The 16,085-nt window shown below is 46.3% G+C and overlaps 1 protein-coding gene across 6 annotated transcripts in view; it reads right to left on the reverse strand.

Moving 5' to 3' along the window:
- The window catches only part of LOC112262803 (low-density lipoprotein receptor-related protein 1-like), a 184,027-nt gene that overhangs the window by 55,380 nt on the left and 112,562 nt on the right, over nucleotides 1–16,085 (reverse strand). For 3 of the 6 annotated variants that reach the window (XM_042297561.1, XM_042297557.1, XM_042297571.1), the window contains exons 18-31: nucleotides 15,965–16,081; nucleotides 15,668–15,748; nucleotides 15,353–15,403; nucleotides 14,325–14,492; nucleotides 12,116–12,298; nucleotides 11,669–11,866; nucleotides 11,170–11,415; nucleotides 9,570–9,767; nucleotides 8,460–8,664; nucleotides 8,071–8,235; nucleotides 7,711–7,955; nucleotides 7,032–7,163; nucleotides 5,878–6,105; nucleotides 5,440–5,614 (exon numbers count right to left, since the gene is read on the reverse strand). In XM_042297561.1, the coding sequence (XP_042153495.1) occupies nucleotides 5,440–5,614; nucleotides 5,878–6,105; nucleotides 7,032–7,163; nucleotides 7,711–7,955; nucleotides 8,071–8,235; nucleotides 8,460–8,664; nucleotides 9,570–9,767; nucleotides 11,170–11,415; nucleotides 11,669–11,866; nucleotides 12,116–12,298; nucleotides 14,325–14,492; nucleotides 15,353–15,403; nucleotides 15,668–15,748; nucleotides 15,965–16,081 (2,392 nt within the window). The remainder of the gene's footprint in view (nucleotides 1–5,439; nucleotides 5,615–5,877; nucleotides 6,106–7,031; nucleotides 7,164–7,710; nucleotides 7,956–8,070; nucleotides 8,236–8,459; nucleotides 8,665–9,569; nucleotides 9,768–11,169; nucleotides 11,416–11,668; nucleotides 11,867–12,115; nucleotides 12,299–14,324; nucleotides 14,493–15,352; nucleotides 15,404–15,667; nucleotides 15,749–15,964; nucleotides 16,082–16,085) is intronic. The other 3 variants (XM_042297574.1, XM_042297572.1, XM_042297582.1) reach the window with 1 other exon arrangement.

Below are 16,085 nucleotides of genomic sequence, written 5' to 3' on the forward strand. Positions count from 1 at the left end.
TCAACATCAACTGTTCAGAGCAGTCTGCGTGAATCAGACGTTCATGGTCGAATTGCTGAAAAGAAACCACTACTAAATGACACCAATAAGAAGAAGAGACTTGCTTGGGCCAAGAAACACAAACAATGGACATTAGACCGGTGGGAATCTGTCCTTTGGTCTGAAGAGTTCAAATTTCAGATTTTTGGTTGCAACGCATGATCTCCGCATGTATGGTTCCCACCGTGAAGCATGGAGGTGAAGGTGTGATGGTGCTTTGCTGACACTGTCTGTGATTTATTTAGAATTCAAGGCACACTTAACCAGCATGGCTACCACACCATTCTGCAGCGATACCCCATCCCATCTGGTTTGCTCTTAGTGGGACTATCATTTGTTTTTCAACAGAACAATGACCCAACACAGCCTGGAGGTGTGTAAGGGCTATTTGACCAAGAAGGAGAGTGATGGAGTGCTGCATCAGATGACCTGGCCTCCACAATCACCCGACCTCAAGCAAAGTGGAGGAAAAGCAGCCAACAAGTGCTCAGCATATGTGGGAACTCCTTCAAGACTGTTCAAAAAGCATTCCAGGTGAAGCTGGTTGAGAGAATGCCAAGAGTGTGCAAAGCTGTCATCAAGGCTATTTGAAGAATCTCAAATATAAAATATTTGATTTGTTTAACAGTTTTTTGCTTACTACATGATTCCATATGTGTTATTTCATAGTTTTGATGTCTTCACTATTATTCTACAATGTAGAAAATAGTAAATAAATAAAAACCCTTGAATGAGTTAGTGTTCTAAAACTTTTGACCGGTAGGGTATATATATTGTTTAATATATTTTCCTTTATTATATTCCCCTAACCCTACCACCCCTCCCTTAATTGGAGTAAACTAATCGACAACACCTAGGCCTCTACTTCCAGCTTATACACTATATACATTTCACAAACACAGTATATTTTGTTTGTTTTAATCCCATGAGCCTTCAGCTACCTTCAACTCCTCCCATCTTTCTCTGAAGACCATCCAGTTTAGATTTTTATTTGCTATAAATTCTTCACTGTGCTGTTTCACAAATGTACTGAACCTTTTACAGACACAGTATAATTTTACACGAGTTCTTGTTTGTCCCACCCTTCAGCTCCACTCAACCCCTCCCATCTGTTCGCCATACATTTTTCAAGTACGCTGTGATGTTTCAAAGGTTCTGAACCTTTCTATTCTCATAGTTCCTACAGAATGTAAATTAAAAAGAAACATTTTGCTACGAGTATTATTATATTACTGATCGATTGACTATGACATTTTACATCACAGCTCCAGGTAAATATTGTAATTCTTCAGACATTCCTGAACCTGTGACCAAAAACAAGCTTTGGACAGTACCAAAACAAATGATCTAATGATGGTCTCTTCGCAGCTAAATCTGCAGAGCTGGGATGGTTGTATCCCCCATATAACATTCTATTGGTTGCACAAATTTTGTATAATAATTTTAATTGAAAAACTCAAAGTTCTGAATCCAGTGTTGTTTTGTGTATCAGTTCATGTGCCATGGAATCAGTACATCAAAAATCTCCACCCACCTATATGGCACAGCTGTCAATTTTTTGGTCCTTAAATGAAACTGGTAGACTTATATTTATCACAATTTTCTTTAACCAATTTGAGTCTTCAATGGAGGCCCACTAGACAAGTTCCTTACTTTTCCCCCTTCCACTTACCTCTTCCATTTGTGCGGTAATGCTGCAATTAGTTGGTTGTAACTTTGATTTCAGCAGACATTTCCATATATTTTTGTTAGCTGCATGTGTTACATAACTCCACCATATATTATTGAATTTTTTTAGAAATTAGTATATTTGAGTTTAACCACAATATTCTTTGTAATATTTGTTCTGTCTTTTCTGGTGGATTAAACAAAAAATGGTCAGGGAGGTGACCAAGAACCCGATAGTCACTCTGACAGAGCTCTAGAGTTCCTCTGTGGAGATGGGAGAATCTTCCAGAAGGACAACCATCTCTGCAGCACTCCACCAATCAGGTTTTTATGGTAGAGTGGCCAGACGAAAGACACTCCTCGGGTAAAAGGCACATGACAGCCCACCTGGAGTTCGATTGAACTCTTTGGCCTTAATGCCAAGTGTCACGTCTGGAGGAAACCTGGCACCATCCCTACGGTGAAGCATAGTGGTGGCAGCATCATGCCGTTGGGATGTTTTTCAGCAGCAGGGACTGGGAGACTAGTCAGGATCGAGGGAAAGATGAACTGAGCAAAGTTCAGCACGATCCTTGATGAAAACCTGCTCCAGAGTGCTCAGGATCCCAGACGGGGGTGAAAGTTCACCTTCCAACAGGACAATGACCCTAAGCACACAGCCAAGACAGCACAGGAGTGGCTTCAGCACAAGTCTCTGAATGTCCTTGAGTGGCCCAGCCAGAGCCTGGACTTGAACCCGATCGAACATCTCTGTAGAGACCTGAATATAGCTGTGCAGCGACACTCCCTATCTAACCCGACAGAGCTTGAGAGGATCTACAAATAAGAATGGGAGAAACTCCCCAAATACAGGTGTGCCAAGCTTGTAGCGTCATACCCAGAAGACTCGAGGCTGTAATCACTGCCAAAGGATCTTCAACAAAGTACAAGGGTCTGAATACTTATGTTAATGTCATATTTCAGTTGTGTTTTATTTTAAATTTGCACAAATTTCTAAACCTGGTTTTGCTTTTTCATTATGGGGTATTGTGTGTAGATTCATTAGGGGGTGGAACTATTGAATCCATTTTAGAATAAGGCTGTAACGTAACAAAATGTGGAAAAAGTCAAATGGTCTGAATACTTTCCGAATGCATTGTATACAGTATATCAATTCCAGTTGTACTTTATCGAAACCTTTTGTCTATTGCTTTTGTCTATTTATGTTTCTGTTTATTGTAAAAATCAAGAAAAATGTATGCAATCAAAGACAGCACACACACACACTTGGATGTGATGCCTGCCTAAAAGAATATAGGGTGATTCATGTGCATTTGTGATTGCTTTAGCATGTGTGTCACTCTATTTCAATCAAGGAGGTACTTAAACCCCCCCCCCACTTCCACCACACCCTGCTTTTGTTTAGATATCATGCGTTTGAATACAGTTCCTGCAAACAATTTAAACATCCCAGTCTCTCCCCTTATCCCCCTTTTCCCAGCCCCCTCCTCTCCTGGACTCATTATAGGCAGTGTGTGTGTGTGTGTGTGTGTGTGTGTGGGAGGGAGGGAAAGAGGAGACAGCTTCAGCATCTGCTTCTGGTTTTTCCCCCATGCCAGCAGCTAAGCCCAGATCGGAAACATTCCTCAGCTTAAGTAAGTCTCTCAGAAAACAGAGAAAGGACAAAAAAGGCAGAGGCATTCTCAAAGATAATATCCCCTCCGCATCCGCCCCACACATACTCACAAACACACTCAGACAAAGAAGAGCACTCTTACTTACACACACACTCAGAGATAAAAACACAAACAAGAAATGTCTGTTAGTGATCTTAGGAGCGGATGTATGCCTGCTGAGCTTTTGTCTCTTTAAAGACCAAAAGACAGAGAAAGAGAGAAAAACAGAAAAAAAGTTTTAGAGGGAAGTAAATTGAGGCGAGCGAGTGAGAGAGAGAGAGAGCGAGAGCGAAAAATTGAGATCGGCCAGTGTGTGACAGTGTGTAAATAATGTATGGCTTTCAGCACAGAAGCCATCTGTTGAGAAAGAGGAAAGGGAGAGAGAGAGAGATAACAAGGGATAGATGAAAAGGGAGAGATGAGAGAGGAATTGGAGTCCCTACTAGAGCGGGAGAGCTGGCTGCTCTTTGCTAGAGGTCAGCCACGATCTAAACTACCCTGCCTATCATGGCAGACTTCTAGCTGTGGGGAGCCTGCCTGACAGTCAGACGGTCTGTGTGTGTGTGTGTGTGTGTGTGTGTGTGTGTGTGTGAGGTGAAAGCAGTAGGGTGTCTGACAGTCAGACGGTCTGTGTGTGTGTGTGTGTGTGTGTGTGTGTGTGTGTGTGTGTGTAGAGGTGAAAGCAGTAGGGTGTCTGACAGTCAGACGGTCTGTGTGTGTGTGTGTGTGTGTGTGTGTGTGTGTGTGTGTGTGTGTGTGTGTGTGTGTGTTAGAGGTGAAAGCAGTAGGGTGTCTGACAGTCAGACGGTCTGTGTGTGTGTGTGTGTGTGTGTGTGTGTGTTAGAGGTGAAAGCAGTAGGGTGTCTGACAGTCAGACGGTCTGTGTGTGTGTGAGGTGAAAGCAGTAGGGTGTCTGACAGTCAGACAGTCTGTGTGTGTGTGTGTGTGTGTGTGTGTGTGTGTGTGTGTGTGTGAGGTGAAAGCAGTAGGGTGTCTGACAGTCAGACGGTCTGTGTGTGTGTGTGTGTGTGTGTGTGTGTGTGTGTGTGTGTGTGTGTGTGTGTGTGTGTGTGTGTGTGTGTTAGAGGTGAAAGCAGTAGGGTGTCTGACAGTCAGACGGTCTGTGTGTGTGTGTGTGTGTGTGTTAGAGGTGAAAGGTGAAAGCAGTAGGGTGTCTGACAGTCAGACGGTCTGTGTGTGTGTGTGTGTGTTAGAGGTGAAAGCAGTAGGGTGTCTGACAGTCAGACGGTCTGTGTGTGTGTGTGTGTGTGTGTGTTAGTGTGTTAGAGGTGAAAGCAGTAGGGTGTCTGACAGTCAGACGGTCTGTGTGTGTGTGTGTGTGTGTAGAGGTGAAAGCAGTAGGGTGTCTGACAGTCAGACGGTCTGTGTGTGTGTGTGTGTGTGTGTGTGTGTGTGTGTGTGTGTGTGTGTGTGTGTGTGTGTGTGTGTGTGTGTGTGTGGGTGAAAGCAGTAGGGTGTCTGACAGTCAGACGGTCTGTGTGTGTGTGTGTGTGTGTGTGTGTGTGTGTGTGTGTGTGTGTGTGTGTGGGTGTCTGAGTCAGGTGAAAGCAGTAGGGTGTCTGACAGTCAGACGGTCTGTGTGTGTGTGTGTGTGTGTGTGTGTGTGTGTGTGAGGTGAAAGCAGTAGGGTGTCTGACAGTCAGTGTGTGTGTGTTAGAGGTGAAAGCAGTAGTCTGTGTGTGTGTGTGTGTGTGTGTGTGTGTGTGTTAGAGGTGAAAGCAGTAGGGTGTCTGACAGTCAGACGGTCTGTGTGTGTGTGTGTGTGTGTGTGTGTGTGTGTGTTAGAGGTGAAAGCAGTAGGGTGTCTGACAGTCAGACGGTCTGTGTGTGTGTGTGTGTGTGTGTGTGTGTGTGTGTGTGTGTGTGTGTGTGTGTGTGTGTGTGTGTGTTAGAGGTAGAGGTGAAAGCAGTAGGGTGTCTGACAGTCAGACGGTCTGTGTGTGTGTGTGTGTGTGTGTTAGAGGTGGAAGCAGTAGGGTGTCTGACAGCCATTTCTTAACGCTGCATTGATCTCAGTGAAACAGCTTTATCATGTCTGTGTGTCTGTTCTACTTACCCCAGTATGGGGTGCAGCACCAGACAGTGAGGTTTATCCAGGCCCTGGATGACAGCGTTCTTAAATGATCCATCCAGTCTGGCCACATTGATCTGCTTCTTATTGGCATCATAGCTAGTCCAGAACAGGTTCCTAGACACCCAGTCTACTGCCAGACCATGGGCGTTGGGCAGGTCTAGGGAAAGACAAAGTTATCCAAGAGACAACGCAAAAATATAAAATGTTCATTAAATGACATGCGTTTCCCTACCCTGTACGAGGTCTTCGAACAAGGAGACCCACAAATATGTAGGTTTCTAATTTGAATTAACTACCCCTCAATGCTAAACTAATTAAATGACAGATTTTTGGACTCATTGATTGACTCATTCTGTGTAAACTAGCTATTTGACTATTTCAACCAAAGCAGGGTAGATATTCCCACAGTAAATTCCCTACCAGCAGATACCACGGTCTCCACTCCGGTGCCGTTGATGAAGGCTCTCTTGATGGTCTGGGTTCGGACGTCTGACCAGTAGATCCGGTGCTCCACGGCATCATAGTCCACCACGGTCACGTTGTCTATGTCTGGCACGGTGAAGGAGATGATGTAGTTATAGTAGGGGTTGTCTATGTCCACTCCCCTGATCTCTATCTGACGTGCATACAGCAGGAACTGACGGGACTCTGGAGAGGGAGAGAAGGACATGACATATTAAGGAGGGAGGAGAGGAGAGTTAGGGAGGGTTGGGTTTGGGGAGAAATGATGAGTATGTATGGCTTCTATTCGATCGAACGAACGGACATACAGCAGGGACTGACTGGAAGAAAAGGGGTTCAATTGTGATGGAGTGTGTGTGCGAGCACGCGTGCATGTGTGCGAAATGTCTTTGCCACTTAAGAGTCCACTTAATACAATCTGCCACAATAACAAGCAGTCAGGAGTGAGGCGTGTATGTTAACTGATTGTACTTGGCTCTTCTCAGCCTGTCTAGATCAGATAGCCCAGGCATGTGTGTATACTCTAGGTAGTGAATGAGGGAGAGTTGTGGCTGATGCCAGCTTTAAACAGTGGGCCTCTCCATTCCTTTACGCCACAGATAATAGAAACTGCTCCCCTGAATACGAAACACACGCATACACAGACGCACATACACACCCTTTCACTTTAGAGACAAGGCCTAAACCCCTCAAACTCTCTTGGCGTCACAAGTGACAGAATCCAGGAGATAATCCTGACTGTTTGTGGACTGTGACACAAAGCCAATGGGGGGGTGATCCCACTCATGAGGGATGTTTGTTCCCTCTAGACCCCCTGTGGTTAGAATAAACCTCTGTACGTGGGTACTGGAGAAGAGACCTGTCTCTGAATCACACACACCATGAATCCCACCTCTCTGCCAAGCCAAGCACAGAGAAGGAGACAATCTGCCAGCTCAGGGGAGGAGGAAGAGTGTGTGGGGGGTGGAAGAGACGTGTGTGTGTGTGTGTGTGTGTGTGTGTGTGTGTGTGTGTGTGTAGGAGCAGCGGTTTTGTTTGTCCACCTGTTCCAGGTGTTCGATTGATTGTATGTGTGTGTACGTGCGCGTGTGTGTGTGTTAAGGTGTGTTTACCATAGCAAGTGTGTTTGTCGGCTCCCAGCTTCATGAGATGAGGGCAGGCACAGGAGAAGGTCTGGTTGTAGTTGATGAGACACAGGTGAGAACAGGGACCTGTGCCATTGTTAGCTGCACACGGATTAGGAGCTGTGGAGAAAAAGAGCGAGAGGGCGGGGATAGAGACAGTGGTAAAGAGAGAAAGAGGTAGAGCGTAAGCACAAAGGAAATGGAGGGGGGGTAGAGAAAGACATGAGAAGAGAAGGGGAGGGAGAGCGAATGAGAGGGGGAAAATGAATTGGTAGAGAAGCGATAAGAGGGCGAAATGGAATGCGAGAGACGAGGAGAAAGAGAGAAGGAAAATGTGAGGAAAGGATAAGTGAGGGGACGAGAGAAGGAAAGGGAAGGAGGGAGGAAAATATCAATTACAATCATCCAGTATGTGCATATAAAACAGCTCTTACCACTCAGGCAGCAGGCCTATCTGTCTCATCCATAAATGGATGGTTTTCTGAGCATGGCCATTTTGAGGTGAGCGGTTGTGACAGGGGAGGCCAGATGCCACTACCCTCCTGAATGACACATGGACTTAGAGAAGCTGTCAATCAAAGTGGCCACTCTGACTCGGGACACTGTCAATTCAAAGTAGCTAACCTCTTTTAAACACCAAGTTTGTTAGCAGGTGTGTGTGTCTTACCTTGGGGCTGTCTGGAAGGATGGTAGACCTGCAGGTCAAAAGGTTGTGTGTTGGTTCTCTGGACCACGGTTACATTGTTACCGGTCCACTTATTAGCCTTGGCCAGCGTGTTGGTCCTCCAGTCCGTCCAGTAAACCTCTCCCCCGTACATAGTGACTGCGAATGGGTGTGACAGGTATTCGTGTCCCCTCAGCACCTCGATCAGGCCAGAACCATCGTATTTGGCTGAGTAAATAGCATCAGACCTGGAGGATGGATGGAAGACAACACAATACAGTGACTTATGACAGCCTTGGGTGCGAAGCCTATGTACTAATATATATGTGTGTGTGTGTACACACTGTATGTCCTCTCTCTGACCTGGCGTCGATCCACAGGATGCGTAGCTCCAGGTAGTCTACAGTGAGTCCGTTGGGCCAGCCCCCATTTCCTGTCTCCTTATGGATGGTCCTCCTTCCCTCGCCACTCATGGAAGCTGCCTCGATCCTTGGCATACTGGCATCCCAGTCCGTCCAAAACAGAATCCTACAGAAATAAGAATGGTCCAGTAAACCCAATAAAACAAAAACCAATGACTGAAATCAAGACTCAGTTTTAAGCCGTGTGTATACTCATTCCTAGCCTGGTCCCAGATGGGTTTGTGCTGCCTTTCCAACTCCTATGGTCATTGTCAACATAAGAGTTAGCAATACAGCACCAACAGATCTGGGACCAGGCTAACCCATTCCCAGCAGTGTGCTGGTTCTCACCCGTAGCGGGGGTCCAGGGCGATGGCCCGAGGGTGCTCCACCTCCCCAGCCAGCAGAGTGGTCCTCATGGTTCCGTCCAGCTTGGCCACTTCTATCTGGTCCAGGTTACTCTCCACCCAGTAGATGTTCCCTGCTATCCAGTCCACCGCCAGACCCTCTGGAGTGGCCAGGCCATACTGGATCACCACGTCAAAACTAGTCAGAGCTGGAGCAGGGAGGGAGGGAGAGGTTGTGGTTCATTAGATTGTGAATCTTTGCTGTGATCGTTTACCCTTTTCTGTAGACCTATTCAGTTTTTGTCATTAAAAAGTTGTCAAAGTGTCTTACCAGTACCATGAACATCAATCACACAGCGACAGTTTCTAATGCCAATGCAGCCCCAGCGTATCTAATAATGCCACCTACACAGCCACGACTCTCCCTACGACTGACAGGATACATTCTACTCCTGTTTGAGCCTAAGCAAACAACATGACGTGAGGCGCCAGTGAAAATAAAAGAAGCGAGGAGAAGAAACTATTATTTTCATCCCCCTCTCTCACCCATTCATTTTCCCATTACAGGTCCCTAATCAGAGAGAACGGCCTAATTATTAGTCATTATCCTGACTGGAGTAGACACACACACACACACACTCCTTATGCCTCCCACTGTAATGAATGGGCCTCTTCTGCTCTGTAGATTGTCTTTGATTGATTGGTTTTGCATTTTTGAAGGTAGCGGTTTAGTTTTGATTGATTGGCTTTGCCTGTTTGGAAGGTGACAGTGTGGGTTTGATTGATTTGTTTTGTCTTTTGGCGTGGAGCTGGACCATCTGCTTTGTTATTTACCAGCTGCTTCCCCTCAGCAGTTATAGGCCTGCACAGCACAGTACTACTATTCCCAGAATTCCCCACTGTGAAGGCAATTGGGAAATCATGGAAGTTGGGGTACTCCACTAAAGACAAAGAAGTGTGCTGTTGGTCTCAATGACTATACACAAACAAGAGGTAAAAAGTGGAGAAATCCAAAGCATACCTTTCACTATAGTGAGTGTGCGTGAATGTGATAGTGGACCTGAATGAGGACAGTGTCTGTATACATTATGTGTGTGTAGTAAAAGACACTCACCTCCGTTCTCGGACAGTTTGCCGCGGTAGATCTTGTCCTCCACCACGTCGGTCCAGTAGAGAGCATTCTCGGCGAGGTGGAAGTCCAGGGCGATGGTGTTCCTCAGGCCAGGCACCAGCACGCTGAACTCTCCCTTGTTCAGGTCGATACGTCGGATCTCATGGCGGTTGGAGAAGATGATGAAGGGCTTGAAGGGATCTGAGGTAAAGACAGGAGATTACATAATCATTGTGATGTACTGGTGCCTGTTGGTGGCAGCGGTGGGATCCCTGCATCTATTTTGCACCCAGTGCATCCTGGGTAATGTAGTAAGAAAAAGCTGTAAATCGAGGAATGTTTCCTCCCAAGGCTTGATTATAAGGGTGTTGGGTCCTGGTTTCAACTTATTCAAAGTAGAAATGAACAGCTTTAACAATAAATGCCTTCCATTATTTCAGTTTGCCTGGTCATGACTAAAATCCAGCAACTAAACAATACTGTGGCTACCCATTAGTCGTTGGCTGTTAGGAACCTGAATACAACCATGGTAGTGTGACGCACACACAGTGCTATGTGGCTAAATGAAAGAGGAACGTAGTTAGGAACCCTGTCTAATCCCTGGTAATTAAAAGCCTGTATGTATTAAATGGAGGAGAGTTATCTCCGGACGACAGACAGTGTGATGAATGGTTGTGTGTCTGTGTGTGTAACTCAGACTGTTGCTGTGGGTGCAGGGCTGAATTATATGCAGCTTTATTTGAGTCAGTGGCTAGTTTCTGTGAGGAGGTTAGAGCCTTGAGTATGTATGTGGGTAACAGTGTTCGTCCTCCATTACATTGATTGAGTTTTCCCTATCCCTTCCTCTTATTCTTGCTATATTTATCCCTCCTCCTTTTCCCCTTTACAAGTTCCCCAACTCTCCTCAATCTACCTCCTCTTCTTTGTTGTTAGTCTTCTACTCTACTCTACTCCTTATTCCTTTCTCTCTATCCAACTCACAGCTAGAAGCCCCCCCCAACTATTCTCATGTCCCCGTTTCGATTTTCTGCTCTCCCTCTCCTCCTTCTGTTCTTCAATCCCTCGTCTCCCCTCCAGCTCTCTTCTCATCCTCATGTGAACACCGCCTCTAGCCTCCTGCCTCCTCGCCTATCCTCTCCCACCCTCTGTTTATTGTCCAGAGCGGTGGTATCAGCTCCCAGTCACAGTTTGGTGGAACCACTGAAACCACCCAGCTTCCTGCCAATACGCCTCATCCTCTCTCTCCTACTCACTCACCTCATTTGCTCTCTCTATCGCCTGAACAAAAACCACAATGCTTCCTGGAAATGTACTGTAGTTTCCTTTTCCTTCCCTTGCGGATCCTAAACCCCAATCCCCTCTCTCACTTTGACTCTCCCCACATCCATCATGTTAACACACATCACCCTCTGTGCCAGTGTCTTTCATTCTCATAATCCTTAGAATCTCTCTGTTCTCTCCCATTTCACTCCAAACCACCATATCCCCCTCTTCTTCTCTCCTTCCCAGTTTCCCACCCTTTAACCTCCCCTGCTCTTCCATTCCCTCTTTCTCTCCAAGCCTCCCATCACCCTCTCCATCTCCTCCAACCCACCCTCCTCACCAGTGCTCTTGCAGTTCTCCTGATCAGGCTCCAGCTCCCAACCCTCATAGCAGGAACACTTGACACTGAACTTGTCCTGCTCACAGCGCTGGCTACACTTGAGGTGTTTGGCGCAGAAACTCTGGATCTGACAGGTCTTGTTGTTGGAGTCCAGCTCCATGCCCAGGGGGCAGGAACACACCACGCCCTCCCCGGGGGCTACTGTACAGTTATGGCTGCAGTCGCCGTTATCCAGCGAGCACAGGTCTGCAGGGAAAGAGAGGGATGGGTGTTACGGGAGGAGGTGACACTGAACAAAAACAATGGGCCAACACTCTTCTAGAGCTCCCTCTCATGCGGAATACACAACAATGACATAACAGGCATCATAAACAGTCACGACAGCTCAACTTTCAATATTCCCGGTTTTACTCTGGCACGTTGGTGTCAGCGGTGGGATCCCTGTCCTACCGCCCGGTGCATCCTGGGTAATGCAGTCTTTAGTAGCAGCAAGTCTTACCACAGAGTTTCTCGTCAGAGCCGTCGGGGCAGTCATCTGTGCCGTCACACAGCTTCTCAGCAGGCAGACAGATGGTGGAGTCGTTGGCACACACATGGTGGGAGAGCTTACACACCAACGCCTCACAGTTGTCCTCGTCTGAGTTGTCCTCACAGTCACTGTCCCCGTCACACACCCAGGCCTTACTGATACAGCGGGCTAGGGATAGGTCAGAGGGCAAAGGTCAGACGTTACAGGCAGATACAGTCCACAATAACAAAAATACAGCTACAACCAAATGCAGTCCATCTCCACCAGATAACTCTGAGCTACCCATTTCAATACTGTTACATTTATGTTTTTCAACAGGCAAATCTTCCATTCTTTCCCCCCCCATTTCATTTAAACTCCCATAATTTCTTCCTTATTGCTGTGTCACAACCATCCCCGTTCCCCCAGTCTCCGTACCAGAGTCTCTACAACCAAACTTGACGGCGGGGTCACACATGTGTGTGACACCTTCGCAGTTCTTCTCATCGCTCAGGTCCATGCAATCTGTGTCCCCGTCGCAGCGCCAGCGCATAGGGATGCACAGACCGTCCATACGACACTGGAACTCATCCGTGTGACATCCGCCAGGGGGACGCGTGGCTGGGGAGGGAGAGTGATGGAAAGAGAGAGAGAAATGAGTATTATATCACTACCATAACACTCAAACAATTACAGAAATGGAAATGTATTAAAAACAGAGATATTTATGCCTCTGAGTTTTTACAGAACCAGGTAAAACTCTGGGCCCTTGTTATAAGGGCGGCAGGGAAGCCTAGTGGTTAGAGCGTTAGACTAGTAACCGAAAGGTTGCAAGTTCGAATCCCCGAGCTGACAAGGTACAAATCTGTCGTTCTGCCCCTGAACAGGCAGTTTAACCTAGGCAGTCATTGAAAATAAGAATTTGTTCTTAACTGACTTGCCTGGTTAAATAAAAGGTAAAATAAAAAATCAATAAAATAAGCTATGACTTTTCATCTGTGTTCATAATTTTTGTAAGAGTTGGAGTAACTGAGTAACTGCCAATGCTGGTGATTTTGAGAAAATGCTAATGCAACCACATTAGGACAGATAGAGTCATTCACTACCTGTTTCTCCCACTGTGGGGCTCCAATGGGAAACAAGGACACTATCCCAGGGGATCAGTTTGACCAGAACATCACACATCAATGATGGACACTATTCACTCAATGGGTAATAAAAAGGGACTGGCAAAACCAACAGGCATCTGGCACAGACAAAGACGGCAAAATTTGGCTAAGGTGTTGGCATGTATGTGGACCTCACAGTGGGCAGAAGCTTGACAATGCCATGAGACAAAAGATGCCGTGATTCATTCATACACACAATACATCAAATCACATCATTAACAAAATGCTGACATTCACTAACGACCTGTCACGGCTAAATTAATGGAAACCAATGACCCAAAGACGCCCACGAGTCAAGGGTTGGCAGTGCCACAATGCCAGGGTGATGCAGCGCACTGAAGGGTACAGCTTTCACGCAGAGGCCATGCTCCAGTGGATTACCAATAGAGCCATCATTGGCATCGGTGATTACGGAATGAATTGAAAGACTCGGACGTCAACGGTCAATGGCTGTCAGAGTTTCATGTGTCACGTCCAAGTGAACAAAGTACTGTAGGTTTCTTTTTGATAAATGGAAATAGTGTGCTCCAAAATGGCTGTGCAAGTGTGGAAGACCATGAGACTAAATCTGTGTAAGTATGTGTGTTAGGTTTCATTGTGCAGGTGTTTGTGTGTATGTGTGTGTGTATGTGTGTGTATGTGTGTAAAAGATCCTGAAGCATCCTGCCTCCCTGCCTGCCCTCCATTAAAACCTCAGGATTCTGCTTCTCCCTGGGCCCTGCGAGGGGAGCCAAAACCAGACCAGCCCATTAGCCAGCACCACGGTGGGGGAGGTGGGGGGGTTACAGGCCACAGATAAATATATGTTCATTCAAAATTCCCCTGATAGTATTTCATATTTAACTTGTCTGTTTCTCATCTAAGACTTTGTTTCTTTTGGCTCAGATCCTATGCAACAAATGTAATAAAGTGGTTTGGAGTTGACCACAGGGAAGTTTCCTTTCAGGTGAGGCTTTCTACAATTCTCGACCAACTAAACAACACGGGACATAATTGGATGCAGTGTTTACAGTATAAATAGTGAGTTTGTTTCCCCAATTCTTAATTGTATGTTCGAAGTAGATACTAGCAGGTTTATAAGCTAGAGGGAGAGATGGAGTAGTGTTTATGACATAATTGCATGTCTGTTGCACAACTAGGAACATGATGTAGTGAGGTTTCACACAGTCAACAGCCATCTAGAAGCCTGTTGTAGACTAACCCTTTTCATTTGGCTGGTCTATAGCACATACAGTAATATGGCATTAAGTTGTCATGGTTGGTGGGTTATGAAGCCAACACTCACATACAGTAATATATTTGGCACCTGATTGGTGCGTTACATACAGTAGTTGACACACCCAGACAGCGATTGGTTGGTTACGGAGTTGACATGGAATCAACACTCACAATGATTGGTGAGTTACGGAGTTCACACAAAGATTGGTGGGTTACGCTCTCACAGACAGCGATTGGTGGGCTACAGTGCCGACACTCACCCTGATTGGTGCAGTTGGCGTGAGTCTCGTCGCTGTAGTCTCCACAGTCGTTGTCCCCGTCGCAGGTCCAGTAGTCCGGGATGCAGCGGCCGCTGTTACACTTGAACTGGGCGCTGGAGCAGGAATGGCTGCAGCCTGCCTCGTCACTGTTGTCCCCACAATCATTATCTGCAAGGCAAACGCAGTCAAACCTCTACCTCGCACCGCTCACACACACACACACAACATAGGCAGACTAGAGTGAAAGACAAAAACAAGATCTCCCAGGTTATCGTTTATGTACCTGGTCATTTACATTAGTTATGAAGAACGCTGTCAATGTCAGTTCTCTCGTCACTCAGACAATAGGTTTTTATCACAATGTAAATAGCCTTTACACAACTATTGTTCATAATGCAATTTCCATGACATAAAATGCAGACTCGCATACAAAAACACTTAACATTACATTTACAAATGAATTTCAATGTGAGGAAAAAAGGAGAAGAGATAAGAGGAAAATAATCACAGAAACTGCATAGATCAAACCATGCACCACGAGTGAATGTACCCAGCACTGATACATTGAGCTTGGCAGCAGAGGAGATGCTTCCCCACAGACCTCATCTAAGCACTTCTAACAGGGAGGTTTGTCTGGTAACTAAACCTTAATGGTGTCCACTGGCAGGTAAATATAAAAAGTAAGCTCACTATTGCCGATAGGGTTGAGGCCAATTGGACCTTGTTTAATAATGATGACCCACCACCCCGAACAACAGATGTCCTCCATCTTTGATTCTTGTCCATTCATTACGATTACAATGGAGAGCTCTTCCTCCTGCATTAAGTGAGTGAGTAGAAGCAGTAAGAGCCTCCATTATCAGTCTATTGAGATGAATAATGGACTACTGTTAAAGGGTAAAGCTGCCGTTAGTAAGGAAAGCATCCCTGGTTCCCCCTACAGTAGCAGGTCTGCCCCTCCCTCTCCCTCCCCTCTGGGGCCCCCCTAGCGAGCCCTGGCTTTGGTGCATGTTGATCTATGCACTAACCGGTCGGGTTCGGACAATTCAACTCATCAGAGCCGTCCCCACAATCCTTTTCTGAAACAAAGAAATCAACGGAGACAGCGGAGTGGGCGGACGGCACGACAACAACACACATTGAACAACAACAACACAACGAGCCAATGACAATGAGAGAAGAAACAAACACAAACACCCTTGCCAAATAGAGAGGAAAGCTGTAGTCAGACAGACATGTGGACATCAAATGACATGCGTAGCAACGAGTCAGTGATAAAGCTGGTGATGACTAGAGATGCACACGCAGTAGGAGAATGAGGAGGACGAAGGAGAGACACTCACCATTGTCACAGCGCCAGTTGATGTTGATGCAACGTCCGTTATTGCAGGTGAACTGGGTGAGGGGGAAACAGGTGGGGTAGGCTGGATGGAGAGAGAGAATGAGAGAGAGCAAATAGAAGACAGAGTGCTTCGTGTCATAAGAAACAGTAACAGTAACTTACGACTTTCCGGGCCGCACTACGAGCCTGGGTTTCAGTGATATGGGTATTGTGTTTCGTCTTTTCTGAGGAAGATTTATTTTCTGTGTGTTATAGCATAAGAGAAAGATAAGGGTCAAAGGTGAGGCAGGTGAACTACCACATGACGCAGGCTCGTCAGAGCGGTCCCCACAGTCATCGTCCAGGTCACATGTCCAGGAGATGGGGATACAGCGACCGCTGGCACACGAGTACTGGTTGGGGGGGCAGGTGCGTGCTGA

The sequence above is a fragment of the Oncorhynchus tshawytscha genome, linkage group LG02 (assembly GCF_018296145.1).
Source record: "Oncorhynchus tshawytscha isolate Ot180627B linkage group LG02, Otsh_v2.0, whole genome shotgun sequence".
Taxonomy (NCBI): Eukaryota; Metazoa; Chordata; class Actinopteri; order Salmoniformes; family Salmonidae; genus Oncorhynchus; species Oncorhynchus tshawytscha.